This window comes from Catharus ustulatus, chromosome 5 (assembly GCF_009819885.2).
Source record: "Catharus ustulatus isolate bCatUst1 chromosome 5, bCatUst1.pri.v2, whole genome shotgun sequence".
NCBI classification, from domain to species: domain Eukaryota; kingdom Metazoa; phylum Chordata; class Aves; order Passeriformes; family Turdidae; genus Catharus; species Catharus ustulatus.
Window position 1 is genome coordinate 4,013,870 of NC_046225.1, and position 18,428 is coordinate 4,032,297.

At 40.9% G+C, this 18,428-nt stretch overlaps 1 protein-coding gene across 3 annotated transcripts in view; it reads right to left on the minus strand.

Moving 5' to 3' along the window:
- The window catches only part of TNIP3 (TNFAIP3 interacting protein 3), a 46,809-nt gene that overhangs the window by 3,328 nt on the left and 25,053 nt on the right, over positions 1-18,428 (minus strand). Inside the window, exons 4-12 of one of the 3 annotated variants that reach the window (XM_033061447.1) lie at positions 16,615-16,701; positions 15,071-15,160; positions 14,428-14,493; positions 13,406-13,537; positions 11,223-11,351; positions 8,928-9,044; positions 6,533-6,658; positions 4,888-5,046; positions 2,363-2,423 (exon numbers count right to left, since the gene is read on the minus strand). In XM_033061447.1, the coding sequence (XP_032917338.1) occupies positions 2,363-2,423; positions 4,888-5,046; positions 6,533-6,658; positions 8,928-9,044; positions 11,223-11,351; positions 13,406-13,537; positions 14,428-14,493; positions 15,071-15,160; positions 16,615-16,701 (967 nt within the window). The remainder of the gene's footprint in view (positions 1-2,362; positions 2,424-4,887; positions 5,047-6,532; positions 6,659-8,927; positions 9,045-11,222; positions 11,352-13,405; positions 13,538-14,427; positions 14,494-15,070; positions 15,161-16,614; positions 16,702-18,428) is intronic. The other 2 variants (XM_033061449.1, XM_033061448.1) reach the window with 2 other exon arrangements.

Sequence of the window (18,428 nt, forward strand, 5' to 3'; positions counted from 1 at the left end):
GGTTTTTTTACTTACAAAATTCTTCAGAGATAATCCTATATTTATAGATGTTGGCAAAAAAATCTTTCTTAAACAAAATGGAAAGACAAAATGGGCTTAAATGCAGCAATCCTTTGAGACAGCCCTCTCTTACCATGGAAGCAGCTAAGGAAAGTGGTGCCAGTCAGAAGAAAAGTACAGATATGGTTACAGGAGGAGAAGAAAACATGAGATTACAGCTGGTTACAGAAGGACCTGCAGAACCCAAGTTAAATGCAGACAGCTTTCCTCCTCACAAGAGAGGGAGCAAAATACAATGAAGGTGCAGCTATTCAAAACTACAGAAAAAAATACTAAGTCCTGCTTAGTGACACGCACCTTTGAAGTTCCAATCACATCATGAGACTCTGAGATTTCAGATATCTCTAACCCAGACTTTTGTAATGGAATATTACCAAAAATAACAGTTTCCCAATTCATTTCACTTGTGCTCAGCTCTGAAGTTACAACCTGTGACCTGTGTTTCATAATTATTGCTTAAGGAAAAAAGCCCATGGTCAAAGGAAAAGTTGTTAAGAGAAATTTAAAGGTTTTCCCTAGGAACATCAATCTACTGAAATAGCATTCCTAAAGGAAACTGCTTCATGCCTAGAAGTTACTGCACTGCTGATTTGTTTCCTTTAATGAAGACCTAGCTCAGCAGAGAGATGATTTATTGATCTATTTATAATCTACAGAGAAAATGAAGGATGAGAGCTGAGAATGCTGCTGCACATACTGGCTCATTTAGACCAACCAGGGTAATTAGCACTTGTATAAAATGGAGCAAATAAATGGGAACATCAAGAACTCTTGCTCATCACATATTCTTGGAGCTTCTATCTTGGAAACCTTTCTGAAAATACTTTCAGGCAGATTTAATATAGACAATTACACATAAAGACAGGCTAGTGACTCAATATTTTGAGAGTGAAGTTTGACCTCTGTGTGATCAATGGATAAATGATCAAAATCATCAGTTTTAGCAGCCAGGATAAAAAGAATAAGAGCCCAGAAGGTGTTAAAGCAGACATCCTACACAGCACTATGATGGGACTGTTAAGAAATCCTCTTTAAAAGTGACAGGAGCAAAAAGGGAAGGGAAAAGCCTCCAAGTATCTCCAAGTATCCTAATCCCTATCCCATTGAGGAGGAGGTTTTTGGATATTCTGGACAAGGAAAAACAGAGCACAGAAGAAGAAGTTTTGAAGATCTTGAAGAAGTTTTTTCCAGGGAATGAGAAGTCAAGTCACATAGCCAAGCAGGGGAGAAGAAGAATTCTCTTTCTTCTGATCCCCCAAGTGCAGTGCCCTGGACCACAGCTGCAGTTGGTGGCTGGGCTGGTTTCATCCCCTGTTATAAACATCCTCCCTGTGTCCTCTGGTGCAGTAAATCACTTGGAGTTGGAGTGGGAGGAATGGCAAAATTCATCTCCTGGTCTGTTGTGCAGGCACAGCACTACTTTCCCTGAGACCACATCAGAACCCTCCAAAGAGCTGCTGTGTAATTATGGGATGCCCATCAGCCATTTTGGTGAGCACCATTCCCACCCTACCATCTCTTCTGGATGACAGCAAATAATGGAACAGTTCCTCTGTAGCCATCATCTTCTTCCAGATGGAACAAAACAGCTTCTGGACTCAGCAGTCCCTGCCACCCCACCATGGGATGGCAGATTCCCACCCAGAAGAGATTCCTTGTGGTGTCCATCTCTGAGTGGTGTGAAACAAGTACTTCAAAACACCCAGGAGTGATTTCAAATCCAGATACAAATATTAATTATTCCTCCCAGTTTCCAAAAAATAGTTTATACTGATGCTTTGACAAAGTATTTAACTCTGCTCACTTGCAGGGCTCTGTTTTCAGACTTGGTACCTGAACTTCCAGAGCAGATCAGGAACAGCAATGGGCAGCATTTTGCCTTTAAGGTGAAACAACATCCTAAAGCCTGCACTTTGCTACCAAGGACTCCTAAACCTGCCCCATGCTGGCCCCCAGTTTTGGCACATCATTAAATTTGGTCTTTGTTGGAGAAACAGAAGCTCTAAGGAGAATTCTGAGGCTATCTTTTCTTTAGAACTATTACTAGGTGTTTAATGAGGCAAATGTGTGATCCAGTAATGTGTAATAGAGACATTTATGAATTGCAACAAAGCTGTAACATAGATGGTATTACATCAGAAACCTCACCTGTGCTGCACACACACTAACCTTGACTCTCCAAAGCAAAGCTGTCACATAAGCACTCAACAGACAGACAGGAAAGTTTATTCTACATCCCTCAAAGGCCTCCATTTGGAAAAAAAGTCCATTTAATACATGCTCTGTACAGCTGTTGTCTTACCATTCGCCTTGTGCTGCACATCTGGCGGAAGCTGGTCAGGAACATACCACTGATAGTCTGGCTGCACAGAACAATAAAACATTATTGCAGCAATATGGACTTCACAATCACTTCAAACAAAAGAACAGTGACATGATAAAAACATAATTGTGCTATGAAGCTCCTCATTAGCCTCACAAAAGCGGTTTACAAAATAATCTTATATTTAGGTTTGTTTCCAGCCATCCCAGTCTTCCAACTTGCTTCCTTTCCTATGGCTGTAGAAAAATTGGTGTAGACCTTTCTAGATCCCACAAATCACAGTGAAACATTAAGAGAACCAAACCAGATTTTACAATGGCTAAGGAATAAAGTGCAGTAGCAGATACCAGCAGGCATCTCCCTCCACCACAGAAACCTGGCCCACCTGACAGGTGAAGCTGCTCCAGTCTGAATGCATCTGTAACAGCTGTGAAATGCTCCAGTGTGACAGGAATTAACCACGGAATAAAGTTCTCTCCCCTCCTCCCTTTCCTCACAGGTTAGCCCTGCTGTGACTATAACATTAGCTATTATCACATAACTTCCTGAAAACACCGTGGGATAGGGAAAATTCCCATCTTTCTTGGAAGAGGAAGTACTGGAAAGGTTATGTCCATGCAGACATAGTTTTGTCCAGGGAAATCTTGGAAGAAATAGTGCATTATAGTTTATACCACCCACTGTGGTAAATGAGGAGCAAATTACCACTAGAGAAAACAACTTTGGGACCAGCCATTTCAGCTGAAGCTGTGTTAGGCTGTCTGTCTGGAATGAGTTGCAAGCTTGTCAAATTCTAGGTAATTGCTGCTTCAAATTAGTTACACTGGAAAAATGATTCTTGTTTTGCAGAAATTACTCTGACAAAAATCATTGAGTAGTCCCAAGGGGAATCTTGCAGATTTCAATTAGCAGGGAAAAAAATTTCATAGACTCCTACAGAAGTTTTGCCTGAATTCAGATTGCAGGATGAAACTGAGATAGAGAAAACAGATTTAACTTTTATGTTCTGCTGTCATTCATGCTTGTACAGCAGTAATCCCTCTCATACACTGTCAGGAATAAAAGCAGCTATTGTATTTTAACTTAAGTTGTACCAGTCACAGGAATTATTAACTAATTCTGTGCTTGTGGGCAAACAAAGTAGACTTTGATACAAAGCTTTAAGCACAAATAACACTCAAATAACACTCGTTTGCATTGCTTTTTTGAGTTTCTAATGAATTTTATGTTCTCTGATCAATTCTTGGCTTTTTATGTACCTATCCCTCACAAACTTGAATGAATTTCAGGAACAAGATATTTATTTCACATCAGACTAACCAAAATGTTTCTACTGGAGCGCAAAAAGGAAAGAAAAAGCGCACGAACAGAAAAAGAACAGCCTAAACATGCGGGATTACGTATCAGGACACCCATTAAATTCTAACACCTTTCTTCATTGCTAACAAATTGCTCAGGGAGGTACCCAAAGCTCAGAGCAGCAACTCACACAGGCAAAGAATTGGAAAAAAAAGGGTCAGAATGAAAATGGGAGTTAGAAAGCAACCAGTCAGACTGACACCGGCGCTCCGGCTGGAATGACAAAGTTGTAAACCCGGTGATCTCTCACAGAATTAGAAACCCAGATGATGAAAGTTCAGGGAGAAGAGCCAAAATAATCTGGGCCAGTGTCCAAATTGCAGGGAAAAACATTCTGCAATACTTCCAACTTTGATAAATAGGCAGATAAGCACACTCCTGAAGCACAGAAATTGCTTGTCTGACCACAGCTTTTCCATTGGATTTCTACAGCCTGAAAGCCTTACATGCATTTTGCAAAAACTCAGCTATAATTTCTCAAATAATGAGCATCTTTCCATATGTGACAGCTTTATAGCCAGAAACAGATACTGTGTATTTAAAATGACATTCACCATGTTTAAATGCATTCTCACTAGATTGGAACAAGCCAGCCCACTTAGATAACCCAAAGCACTTCAAAAATATTCTTTGAAGCAGTATTTTCCTTGGAATAAATAACTCCCACTCACAGAACCTGCTCCAGTGCAAAGCTATTCTTCATGCTGAGGGAGACAGGACCCTGTTGTGTTCCAGAAAAAAAGGCACATTTCTCATTGTGTTACCCACACTCAGAACTTCCACTTCTGCTGATTTGGTTTTTATTATCTTATGTTGAAGGCTCAGAGCAGATCCCTACTTCTGGAGTGGGGTAATTATACAGCTAGAAAGGGCTCTGAATGTGTGTCATGGAATAAATTAATCTAAGAAATCAGCAAGATTCCAATCAAACAACCTTATTTTTTAATTAACAAACAAATGTAAAAGAATCCTGTTACAGATAAGAGTATTTGCCAAAGTAAACTCGATCTTGATCTGGACTAAACAACAGGTTAGGAAATCACAGATTGAGATGCTGCTGAGGATGGCAAGGTGATGGCACTTGTGGCCACCATGCTGTGACAAAATCAGTGTCCTTGTCACACAGGTGGTGATGGGGCCCTTACCAAGCGCTGCTGCTGCTGCTGCGCCCTGTGAGGCGCTGGATGCACCCGAGGATCTGGACAGTGAAGAACCATCCCACAACCCCCATAATTGACACATGGAGGGAGGAAGAGTGGAGCTGGGTAACTGGGCCTCTCAGGCTGCACTGGCTGCTCTTTTGTCTGTCAAGAAAATGAGAACAAGAAGAAATGCATCAGCAGTGGAATACAATCAATAAAACATGCAGGTACAAGTGAGTTGCAATGCTGCTTGTTTAGACCTTCAGAGTACTTATCATTAATAAAATTATTTAAGGCAGCTGACTTGTGCCACACCAGAGTCTTGACATCTTTTATGAGAGGAAAACGTTGGTTTCAAGATATGACAAGCACATTCCTGTGTCTCTTATATTCCAAAGCATTTTTTTCATTATATTTTCATTATACTGTATTTTCACTATATACTATGTTCACTGTATTTTCATTACACACAGTAGCTTTCAATAGTTTGAAGCAGAACTACATGGACAGTCACTTGCATGACAAGATAAGTAAATAATTTTGGTATAGGACCACAGTTGTTGGCCTCAGATTTGGGTCTGCCTTTTCTTAGGCCCTCTGCATTCCAGTAGAGTCAACAGGAATTTGCCTAAGGACAGAGCAAGGAGGGGTAAAAGACAATTAATATTCTGTGAGTCACAACTGAATAATTTGACTTAAGAAAACAAACCAATAAATATTTTATATGCCTGTTCTCATCTTTAAAATCCTCCACAAGCTCTGTTTAATCAAATCCTGAGGCAGGAAGAGACAAACAGGAAGATCTCCAGTGTGAACTGTTGGTGCACTGCAGGGACAGTCGAGCACAGCATCGCTGAAACCATCCAGGGTGAGGGGCAGCACCCAGCCTCTGACACTTCAGCAAGACCCTACCATCTGTGATGCATGGCTTGGTTCAGAATGAGACAATCCTTAAGCTTCTGTGTCACAACAATGCTGGGGAGGACAATAAATCACCACAGAGCATTTTGGTAATCAGCCCTTCTTTCAAAGCATTGCACAATTTTGTCAAGACAGGAAACCTCGGAATTTCGTCATTCTTAAATGGGGATTGAGAAAGCTCAGAGTTTTGCATGCCATGATTTTACTATGGCTTCCTACTGACACTACTTTGAAGAGATAAAAAGGATGTTGCAAGAAAAAATTATTGCAGAGGCTGCTTAGCTAATTTGTATGGAGACCATTTTTTTCCTCAGTGATATTAACATCACTCTGTAATTCAATTGCAGAGGTCAGGATTAACTACAGAAGCTCTTTATTTCAAAAGTTGGTTTGATCTCACAACTCTTAAATCAAGTGCCAATGAAACAATCAAAGTCTTCTGGATTTGTTTTTGGTTGTGTCCACCCTCCCCCTCCTCCCTTTTCAGATATGTTTGAAAAGTTCTTGCAGTAAATACTCCCTTTATCTACTTATTTTGGAAGTCTTCTCTAATCGTTTCTCATCTTCTTACTGCATTACTTCAGAATGATTTCATCCCAGGTGGTGACCTCATATAAAATCCAATGTCAATTAATGGAAGCCAGAAAGCCTTGAGTTGTGTGGAAAGTGAGAAAAAAAAAATAAAATACACATGTGCTGGCAATGGGAGCTTTCTTTTGACTCATACCTGAGAGCTGAGTTTATTCAGTTGAGATTGCAATCTCCCATTAATTTTCTGCAGTGCTTCTTTCTCCTCATTAAGCCTCTCTCGGTCAGATCTCTCCTTTCTGAAGTCTTCCTCATATATTTGGACCTGCAATCATCATGAACAGTATGTGAACTTCAGCAGAGCCACTTTGTGGTTTGGTTGCTTTCTAAGCACTGCCCAAGCAGGAGGATGAATTCCAAGGGGATCCCTGCTCTGTACAATCCTTCAAACAAAAGTTTCCCTGTTTTTTTGTGACCAATACAAAGTGACAAACAATAGCAATTATCAAGTGGCACACATCAACTGAAACAGTCCCCAGTGCCAATTTCTGCAATTCAAAAAGCTGACTGGCAAATAGCAGTTTTAAATATTTAAACAAGATAGCAAATACTAGTATCAATCTTTTTAAGGGATTAGCAGTAGCAGAACAAACATTTTACCAACATTTTTCCAGTTTTCTCTTCAGTTCTGGGCACTTTTAACTCCCTCCTGTATCTCAGGTGCAAGGACTTCAAGAAGAACCTCCCCATGCCAGTGTAGAGGCAGAGGGGAGTGTAATGTACACAATTCCAAATGGAACATACACAACTCCCAGTGGAAATACAGATGTTTGACCCTGTTCCTAGAACATAAGCTGCCTTGCAATGCTGAAGGAGGGAGTGGCTTTGTTCTTTTTTATGTGGTCAGGAATCACAGAGCTTCATCCTATTAAAAAATATCTGACCACCCCAGGCATGGGCAGCAAGCACACAAATGCATAAATTATTTGGTGTTAAGATGACTGCTTTAATTCTTCAGCTAATGGGTAAGGCATCCACCTGGTGAGAAGCTGGAGGTTGGTGGCACTTCTGCTAACAAATAACAGCAAAGGCATGTTTGGGTGGGAACCACCACCAGAACTTTCAGAAGCCCTTTCATGTCCTCTTGGTTGCTCACAAAAGCCTGCTGACAGTCTCTTCCCAAAAAACTTGCTTGGCTCATGCCCTGCCCATTGGACAGATTCAGTTTTCTTTTTGCTGGAAGCAGCGTTATGATTTCACAAAAGGACTAGAAAAATGTTAATATCTCAGGGGAAGGAAAAGGTCAACACAGGGCTCTATAAATTCTTTTCCTGACCTTCTGAAGCAGAGACAAAGCTGTGACTTGCAGAAATCCCTGCATCCCTTGTCCATCTACACACTTTGTCCTCAGTATTTCCTCATTTCTTCTCTCCCAATTCCCTCCCTCCCACTCTCCAGCTGTACAAGGAACCTCTTTGGCACAGTTTTGTCATTTATTCTGCTGCCCTGAGAAAGAGGGGACACCTCCCAAGGAATGAAAGCCTTCATCTCCATTGCTGTGACCAGGGATGGGCTGATGACAGCCAAGCTCCTGTGGGACTCTGTCACATCCCTCTTTGTCCCAAGACTCCCTTCCCCATCCAGTTAGAGCCTTCTGCTCCATTTTGTGTAGAAGGAAGTCTGGACTCACTGTACTGATTTATACAACTAGAAAAACACATTCATAAAATGGATACCCCATGAGGATTTTGGAAAAAGAAAAGGTTTACTCTATTTTATTGTGTAGAATGAAATAACTCATTACTGTACAATCAAGTGCAGGATTTTGTTCTCCAGCATGTGGCAAGCATTATATTAGAGAGCAAAATCTGGCTCTGCTGTCAAACGTGACAGAAACAAGTATTTTATTCCCATTGAATAAAATTCCCATTCTGATCACATCCATTTGTGTGTCAATAATGTTAACCCTGACACTATCCAGGACAAAAGACCTGAAGTGTTAAAATTACCTGAAAACTATATTGTTTTGAAATAGATTCTTTCATTTGGAAAGAAAAACAGTGCTGTCAGCATTTGAGTTGCTCAGAATAAAGATTAAAAAATAAATAAATACAAATCTATAGTCCTTGGGATGCAGGTTGTGGATGCAAATGGTTTGTTTCACACTTAGAAAAACTGCAATGCCAATGCTTTAGTTTTCCAAGACTAGGATCCTTGGATAATTCACTATACTGGCAACTTCTAAGATAAAAGGAGCAGAAAACAAACCAGTAATTGATGAAATTTAGCATTCCCTCTGGATGACACTCAGCCCCTAGCAGAGAGCTGGCAGGACACTTCCAGGAGTCAGGAGAGCCATTCTGCTCCTTTGAGCCCTCCTCAAGTCCTTGCTCCAGTCTGGCAGGACTCATTTTCACTTTGTGGACACTGCTATGATGACAGCATCTGGGGAAACATCATTCCAAAGGGCTGTGCCTAAACTGGCTCTTCCTTTCAAAAGCTCCACACAGCAAGTCTACCAAGCACAGTCCCTGGCAGAGAAGGCAAAATTAGGCTGTGTGAAATGCATCCAGGTTCACTTGAGCTGTTCTTACCTGCTGTTTAAGAACTTCAAGTTGGGTTCTCATCTCCTCCATGCTGTTCCTGTCACCCTTCCCTGGAGGAGTCCCAACAACAGGTGGGTGCTGCTTTTTCAGTGCATCCAGGAGGGCCTGCAAGGTCAAACAGCAAAATTGCTAAATAGAGATTCACTACAAGAAAAAGTATCCTTTAAAATTATTAGAAAGAGGTTTCCCCCCTTCACTTGTAGTTGTTTCAGTTATATACACTGGATATAAATCCACTTTATTAAAGTCTGGCTGAAATGTTTTTTGTACTGAAAGTAGAGATTCCTTCACATGGAACAAAGCAAACCCTGTTTGAAAGGAAATCGTGTAGTCTCGACAGTTTGTCACTAGAGGGAGTTATGAATACACACAACACTGGCACCACTCTGAACTGTTTTACACTGATATTCTGCCACAGTTCTTTGCAGACTGTTTATTTGTAACAGTACTACACAGCTCTCCCTTGGTCTGGAATAATCTTTAAATCACTCCTACATCTCTCTGTCTACACCACACATTATAATTACATATTTTCTTTACTCAAGCACAAATACCATTCAGAACTTTTCAAATTCTCTCATATATGATATGAAACCCTGACTTCATCCCTTTTAGAAATTGTATTCATATTGATGATCCTCAGCTCTCCCTTGCAGGAAGATGGAAGATATTTGGAGGGGGAAGAGACAAAGGGGGAAGAAGTGGCCAAGCAGGAGAACCAGTATCCAAAGTAATCCAAGGATTGGTATTAATTATCCAAGGCCCAGGGAAAACCAAGCATTTTCTATAGAAGGCACAGAAAAAGAAAGCTTTTTATCTGATGAGGTGCTGTCCCTAAGAATTGTGCAGAAGTGAAACTGGTGTAATAGTGGCAAAACTTGTATTCCATGCCAATACATAAAGAAGGTTGAACCTAAAACTGGGAGGGTGAAAATACAGACCCTGATTACTGATTAATCCTTCTTTTGCCCCTTTGAACCCCCCCTTTAATACCCTTCTGAGGAAGTTCTACAACTCAGAATTATGGAGGGGAAAAAAAAGAAAAATCCAGAAAATTCAAGCTTCAAAAGGTTAATGGTAAGGTCAAGATTATTTTTAAGCTAGATATGGAAACAATACTGGGAGACCCTGCTTTATCCATTCACATAAAAAGAAGAAAGTTGTTTCATTTCAGAGAATTTATTACTTCAAGTGGCTGAACCAGAAATAGCAGGGGACTGAAGTTAAAAGGGCAGAGGGTCCCTTCCTGTCTCATGTGTATTCATGACATGAGATTTGAAGGATGCAAATGCACTGAAAAATCAATAAATTACTGCTGGTAAAGTGTACATGAAATTGATGCTTCATTTAAAAGAATGGTCCATATACCCATCTGTCTTACTACAGCCACATCATAAGACAGCAAAATAAAATATTTAAATAAGTTGTTTAACAAACAAGGCCTTGAATTAAAGTTAGACTGGAGCTTTGAGCAAGTCTTGTCAATGCATTTCAAAAAGAGCTAGAGGTCATGGATGCTGCCAGATTTTTTTCTTATGGCAACATTATGTTTTTTGGCTTGACTTCTGTACATCATGGCCCTCTAGCTTATTAAAGCATTTATTAAAGTTACACAGCAATGGTTACTGCAGTGCATTTCCTCAGGAAGTGTTTGTGGTTCACCATGAAATACAAAATTGCTAGAAAACACCCACTGCTTTATGTGATCTTTTGATGAAAGAAAATTACATTTATTACTTTCCCTCTGTTAAAAAAAAATCCCATGTAGCTATTTAATGACAATTTCCTCAGTGAGACATATATACACAAAATATTAGAGGTATAAATATGTTTGTGAATGAGTATAAAAAATAAAATCATGTCTTCTGAAGAGAAGTCATCATTCTCAAACACAGAATACATGTAAAATGAGTTTTTAAGCTGTGTGACCTTTCCTTTCAACCACAGTCTTACACTAGGTGCATACAGAAGTATCTCTGTGCCATTTCCCTTTTGCTCTGGGAGGGAGGATGTGAGAGGGCTTAGACATGACATACAGAGAGATTTTATAGGAGAAACCAAATACTTTCTCCATTTTTCTCCTTGCAATGCACCCCCACTACAAAAGGGCAGCATGCACAGAGCTGAGCTGAAGTGAGTTCCTGCTTGTTTCCCCAGCTCCCAAATGGTGATCATGTGTTTGCCACCAGGCTGCTCACCCAGGATTGAAAAGATGATATCTGGATGGTTACTGAAACAGAGATCCCACAATTAAAGGCATCAGTAGCTCACTCCTGTTCCTACCTTGTTGAGTCGACTTATTTCACTCTCATAGTGTTCTTTCTTTCTGGTCATTGAGGCATTCTTCTGCTTCAGGAGCCTGTTCTCTTCCTTCATTTCATGGAGAGCTTCACTGAGGACTTCAGTATCTTTCTGGGATGCAAAAACACAGAGATGCTGCAGAAATGCAGATGGAAACATTTTTCAAGAATGATTTTCAGAATAATCTTCTGTCTGACAGATGTGCTGCATTTTTGTGTCCCAAAGACAGTTGGAAAAGGAGGCATCAGGAAGGCAGATCATTAGTACACCCAGACATGATAAAGTCTGTAGAAATTGTTTTGACCACTCACCATATGATGAGACAGAGACAACATACCAGACTAAATCCCTGCTCTCTGCAGTTGCACGAAGGCATGGGAATGCTGGCAAGCCAAGCAGATCAAAATCCCATCTACAGTTACCCCAGATCTGCATTTCTCTTATGTACTCAGAGAATAAGACCAGGGCCAAATGTATGGCCACTGCCATACAACATTGAAGACAAAAACAGAAAAAAAAAAGTATTTCAACTATTTTCTGCATCTGCTTTACGTGAATAAAAAGTGAGATCCAACAATCACAGGCACAGCACACCACAAGAATGGGTTTTTTTCTGTGTAAAAGGCACATGTCTTTGCACCAGCCACAGTTTGGGCTCATCAGAAGTTCATCAGTATGTGCTAATTGAGTCAGTAAAAACACCCCTGAGTAACTGCTCCTTACACACAAGGAAGCTTGGCTCTGCTGTGTTCTAAGTTAGCTGGGACATTTCCATTTTCTCAAAAAACTAGGCAAGATTGGCAGGGTATCTCTACAATAAGTATAGAGCTCATCCAGCAGCTAGCTCAAGCTGACAAGCACTTACTGGCTGAGTGTGAAATTTGAAAGAAATTGCAGATTTAAGACCAAAGTTCCATGCTGGTTGACCTGTCCCCATAAAAAGGTTTTGGACTACACTGTCATTCAGTTCATTATTCATGTATGCAGTGAAAAATTCTGAGAGAGTGTACTACTCATCCTTATTTTTATGGTAGGTATTTTCCCAGGTTTTATACATTAAAAGGCAGGCAGTAACATGAAAAGAAATATGGACTGTGTCACATTGAATCAACACTCAGAGCAGTGATTCAGCAAGTCCATAACACAGTTTGTGTTAAAACATGTAAAGGGCTCTATGGATTTGGAATCAAGCATGTGCTTAGCTAAGACTAATTGATACGCAAGGAAGAAGAATGTTCTGCTTATGCAGATGTAAGCTAAGGAGGTTGCATTTTTTTTCCTGCAGCAGCTAATTCACATTTTATCTGAGCCTGGAAGTGATGCAATCGTGATGCAATTGCCACTTACTTCAGGTTACCACGTGAATAGAGAAGCCCAACTTCAGCCATCATCACCATCCAGAAACTCTCACTAGAGGTCATGAAGTACATGACACCATGAAGCAGAATGGGAACAGGAAGCACCACCCTGGGGGGTTTCTAAAATGGAGTAAAAAGTTGTGTGTAGTGCCCATCATTCAGGCTGGTGGTTTTACTGTGGTGGGAATCCAGCTCAGGGATCTAAATTTAGATGCAAAAGCCCACCACAAGAGCCAGTGCCCAAGGAGTCATGAAAGAGCAGCCCTACCACTCTGAGGGTGAGGTGAGCAATACTTTGGACCAGCTGATCAGCCCAGACACTTCCAGCCCTGATAACTGCACTGGCAGTGTCATTACTATTTGCAGAGAGCATTGTCAACACCAAAACCCAGGGGACTGGAGCTGCATTCACTCCTTGAGTATTTCTTGCCAAGCACTTTGTGCAACATCTGCGCTGGTGTTCCTCTTCCATTTGAAATAACTGCAGCATCTTCCTTCACAAAGAAGTTCACCCTGAACTGAACTGTGAGGAGGGAAATCTGTGCAGTTTAGATATCAGCCTGCTCTTTACTCCCCCACACACACTAATGTTGTGCTGTCTGCCAGTCATACTGAAATGACTCTTTCTCCATACACAGTTCTGTGATGAGGCAGCTCAGCAGCCCCTGCCCTGGGTGGGATATTGAGGAGCCACAGTCTCACCTCTGTGCACAACCCACGCTCTGCCTCACACCAGGGGAGAAAGATGAAAGGCAAGAGAGAGCTCACCACAGAGCACAAATGGGGTGCCACAGGGCACCCTCCTACCTTTTCCTGCAACAGCCTCTCTCTGCCCTGTGCTCTCCACCTCTCCTCCTCTGGTTGCTGCCACTGTCGCTCCTGCTGCAGCTCGCTCACTCTCCTCTCCGACACGTCCAGCTTTGCCTTCATCTCTGCCAGCTGAAAAGCAAGTGACAGACCTTGCTGGGCTCACTGGGGATTCTGAAAGGCACAGCACCTTCAGGGTGTTGAGCCAGAGGCATAAAACAGCTCCAGATTGAATGAGGAAGAGCCATTTGGATTCCTCTTCTCTTTGGGGGAAAAAGAAAATTAATGACTCAGATATCAGTAAAGTTTTCTGGAAAATATTAGAGAGAAAAATTTCCTGATAAGCACATTAAGTCATTCTATAAACTTCTTTTTCATAGCAGGAAACAGTAGATGAGAAGTGTCAGTCAATGAACCAACTTGGGTTCTGGAATACCAAACAAAACTGTAAGCACTGAATGTCACTAGGCAGCTGATGATAATGTCTGCAGCAATGATCAACACAGCCATAAGCAAGGAATAAAAGCTCTGTCAGTTGGATCTTGGATGGGAAAAAAATGAAAACCAAAATATTTCTTTACAATTAATTTTGAATGTCTCTGCTTAGAGAGGGCAATTTTCATGGAGAATTTACCAGGGAGCTCTCAGGCTTCACAAGAGATGGGATAAGAATCAGCATATGTGTGATGATGTGGATCAGGGGCTGGCACACCAGGCTGATTTTCTGTTGGTTGTGCTCTCACTTCTGTGCCATTTTTACCAGTGTGGAGGGCATGAAGATCTCTGCTGTCATGTCCACACTGGTTCCTGCTATTTTAGGGAGATCCTGCTTCTCTGGTTAGTTTGTCCTACTGAAGACTGACACACATTGGCTTCATTTTTATATAATGAAGCTGTTTCAATTTCTGAGCTCAAGACCAAGTAAGATATTTACCATGGCCATGGCTGGCTGGTATTTAAACACAGACTGAACTGTCAGCAGGTGGCACACATATTGCAACAGAGGTTGTCAGCATTGTTACCTGCTTTTCATAAAGCTGTTTCATACTTCTAAATTGATGATCCCATTGCTTGTTCACCTCCAGAAGCTGTAATTACCAGGAAGGCACAGTAAATAACCCTTATTTCAACATTTTCAGTAAATCAAAAACAGACTGGCATTCTGATCCTCTGTCAGTGAATGTTCCCAACCTCCTCATCATCTGGCCAGTTCATTTATTTCAGAAGAAGCAAGCTGAAGGTTTGGCAAGCCTTGCAGCCCATCTGTCAGTGCTTTGGTATTTCTGTTAAAGCACATGAACATTCAGGAAGCAGCACTCAGCAAACATGCAAATACACAATAAGCTACAGGTGGATCATTTGCAACACTGCACAAGTCCCAAGTTGCAACTCCTAAATGGCCAAGGACTTTCCTGCTGGTTTGCTATTTGCTAAATTCCATATTTCCAATTAGGTCTTTAACTTCAAACACATGAATGGAAGACTACAACTAACTGGAATATTACTGAGTGCAAACCTGCTTGTTGTTCCTTGGCCTTTAGCAATAGTGGTCATGAATAAAATTTGCCCTTTGTACTAAATAAAGGACAATAAGAAATCTGCTCTTGCAGATTCACAGCATGGTACAATCAGTCACCATGTGGTTAAGGGAATATTTAGGATTACCTCTCGTCTCTGTCTTTCCAGTGTGAGGATCTGTTGCTCCAGAGAATTGGATGATAAAGGCTTCTTTTTGCTCAGTAATGTGTGCCTTGACTGGAGAAAAGCAATGTTCAAAAATTAATGCTTCTGGCTTGTTCTCTTCAAGAGCCTCATGTAAAGCTCCCATCCACCCTGACAGGTGCACATAAAGAAACTGAAAGAACAATTTTCTCACACCAAATTTGTATCTAAATACCTTCACACCTGCTGACAGCTGATTCTGGAGCACACATCTGCTTTACACCCACTCAGGCTGTGTTTTAATGGAACCATTATGCAAATAGCCTCTGAAATAACCAAAATTGTATCTATTTGTACCATCTGAGACACAGAACACAAACCAGGATTTTACTTATATTGCAGATGACAATACAAACAAGGAGTACATGCCACAAAAGTTGAGCATGACTTGGAGTGGGTGTAAGTAGTTCCCCTCATTTACAAGAATAATTAGTAGGATTGCCCCTGTAAGTGTTTGCAGGCCCAAGGTGATAAACTTTAGCACAATGGGCTCAAAACAAGCAACACAGAAAACAAACAGGCCATTTGGAGAAATTTAGAAGACCAGTCTGTAATTGTTCCATTTTTTTCAAGTGTGGAGTTTCACTCATGCAGGACAGCAGCAGAGAGACCCTCATCTATATAATGGCAGGGTTGTACATCATAATTTCCAGGAAGTTTCTATGGATTGTCATGAAAACAAACATGTGATCTATTAGAGAGAAAGAGAACTGTACTGGAAAAAAAGAGACAGTCTCATAAAAATAGAACATACTCTGTTCAGATACATGCTCAAGGATTTTTGTTTCCCTCCCTAAATTCTCAACCAATATACAAAAAACAAGAATAATAGTGTGAGCACTTCTGAGATCTGGATTAAATTTTCTGTAGATAGAGAATTTAATGCTGAATACCAATGAAGATCAAAGGACAGTTTTGTTGTCTTTTCAAAGGCAAAAATCCCAACCACATATTTGCCCCATGGCCAGTCCTGCTGAATTCTGGTGTGGAGCCCTTGACTTCCAAGCCAGAAAACACTTAATTCCTCTTCTTGTAGTTCAGGGACATGTTTAATTTAGAGTATCTGAAGCAATACCTGGCAGCTAATGGAGTTCTTCCCATGCTGAATTGCTTTCAGCATCTGGGCTTTAGGCATGTATTGAAGAGCATGATTAAGAATAGTGATAAAGTGAATAGGGCAACTCACAAATCTAACAACTGCACATACACTTGGCACCAAGTAGCTCAAATACTGCTCACAGAACTTGTGGGGTCACTCAAATGAACCACTTTGCACCTTTTGTGCAAAAAAAACCCATTAGGAAAGGGCTTCTTTCTAAGAATGCCATCTGCAAAAAGATTTCTAACATTTCCTTCCACTCTTACACAGTTTAATCATTCAGAAAAATCTGTTAGAACACAAAGATCAGCCCATAATTGTCAATCTACCTGCACCAGCTCCTGTTAACCAGAAAACACTTCAGAGAACAGCCAACACAGTCACTTACTTCCAGTGGTTCTGCTGGAGCTTCCATGCCACTCCCACCTTCCCAGGTGCATCCAAGCCAGCCTGGAATGTTTCCTTCACTGTGGGTCTTTGGAGGAAGAACAGCAATGAAATTTATGTTGGCTAAAGGAGCAGGAGAATTGCTTTCAGACCCAGAAGATCCAGAAGTGCTGCCTGTGGAAGCAGCCAAGGTCCAGAAAGAAGTGATGGAATTCTGATTTTAACCTTTTCCTCCTTCCTGGCTGGGGCTTCCCAGAATGGATGAAGCACAATGCCTATGACTAATGTGCCAGCAAGGCAGCTCTCTGCTTTGTGAGCATGGAAATCACAATTGCCTGGCCAGCTCCCCCCAGAGAGGAAGTTGCATTTGTAAGGGAAGGAAGAATATTTGCTCTTTCAGTAAATAGGAGGACAGGCTTTTCTATCCTTGGTTCCAGTTATATAAAAGGACTTCAGTAATTACAACAATTATTGACACTAAGAGTGAACTACCAGAACAGAAAAATGAGTCAGTCATGCCTCTAAAGGAGCAATAGCAAAGTCTGTTAACAGCTACAGGGAAGAGTCTCCTTACAAAAACCCCAAGATGTTTAGGGGAAAACCGAAATTGGAAAATTTGTTTCCCCAAAGAAAAGTTGGACAAAGATGAAGAATGGCAGATGTTTTATTTGCACTTCTGCCACTTGCCTTACCTGAGCACGGATCCAGCTTCAAGCTACTCAAGACTTGGGTACTCAAAGGCACCCAACGCTCCAAACCTGTGCCTCAGTGTCCCATTTGGAAGATGTTAACCATAGTTTAACCAAGTTAAACTCACAGAAAAGATTAACAAAGAGAAGGCTTCCACAGACTTCCCATAAAAAGTCAGAATGGAACAGAAAAGTGCAAAGTGTTCTCGTCTTCAGTCTTGCAATTCTGAATTATAATGGATTTCAGAGGGAAGCATGAAAGAAAAATCCTGCTCCTCATTGTGGAAATATCTCTGGGTCTACAGCTTTTGCAGTGGCAGCAGAGGTTGCTTATTTCATTTTCAAGGAATGAAATGAAAGCTCGCCTGTGAAATTTGACATAAAATAATAGAAACCCCTCTTTCAATTTCCAACAGCGGATTTAGACAAAGCAAAGCAATCCTGTGAAATGCCGGAGTTTTGCAGCCACATTCCAGATCTCTGGTTCACAATGTGTGACTAAGAAACTCCTCTTTTGCAAGATACAAATCACAGTTTGGAAGAAAGCTACTATTCTATAATATTTTTATATGACATATGTCCTGTTACCCTGAGGTTCTTTCCATTTTTCTCTTGGTTTATGGAGCAGCTGGAAAACTTGTGGTGTATCAAGAGAAAAATTAGAAAACAAAGGTTATTTTAATGAAGACATTTCAGATTCTACATAAGTCATCCTACTCATCAAGAATGAGAATTTCATCTGTACCTAGATCAAAAGCTACCTGGACATTAGGACACCAAGTCCTTTGTTAGTGATTGCTTCATGACAACTTGAAGTGAATGATTTCACATAAAACTGGACAGAACAGAATTAACACCAAAGAACTTTTCAGTGCCTGTCTCATCCAACTTAGCATTCATAGGGATAACTAATTGCCATGTAAAAAGAGATCAGAGAGAGAGGAGTATGTCTGAAATTATGAATAGAAGAAATGTCAATGAGGAGGGAACAAAAACTCAAGCCCTTCAGAGGTATTCTGGTGGTATTCTTCCAGAAAAAACTGAGGGGTTGAAGCAAAATCATTGCCTGTCCCTGTGAAAGCAGTTAATAGCACCAAAAAGAAAGAGAAGGAGACAACAACATTCA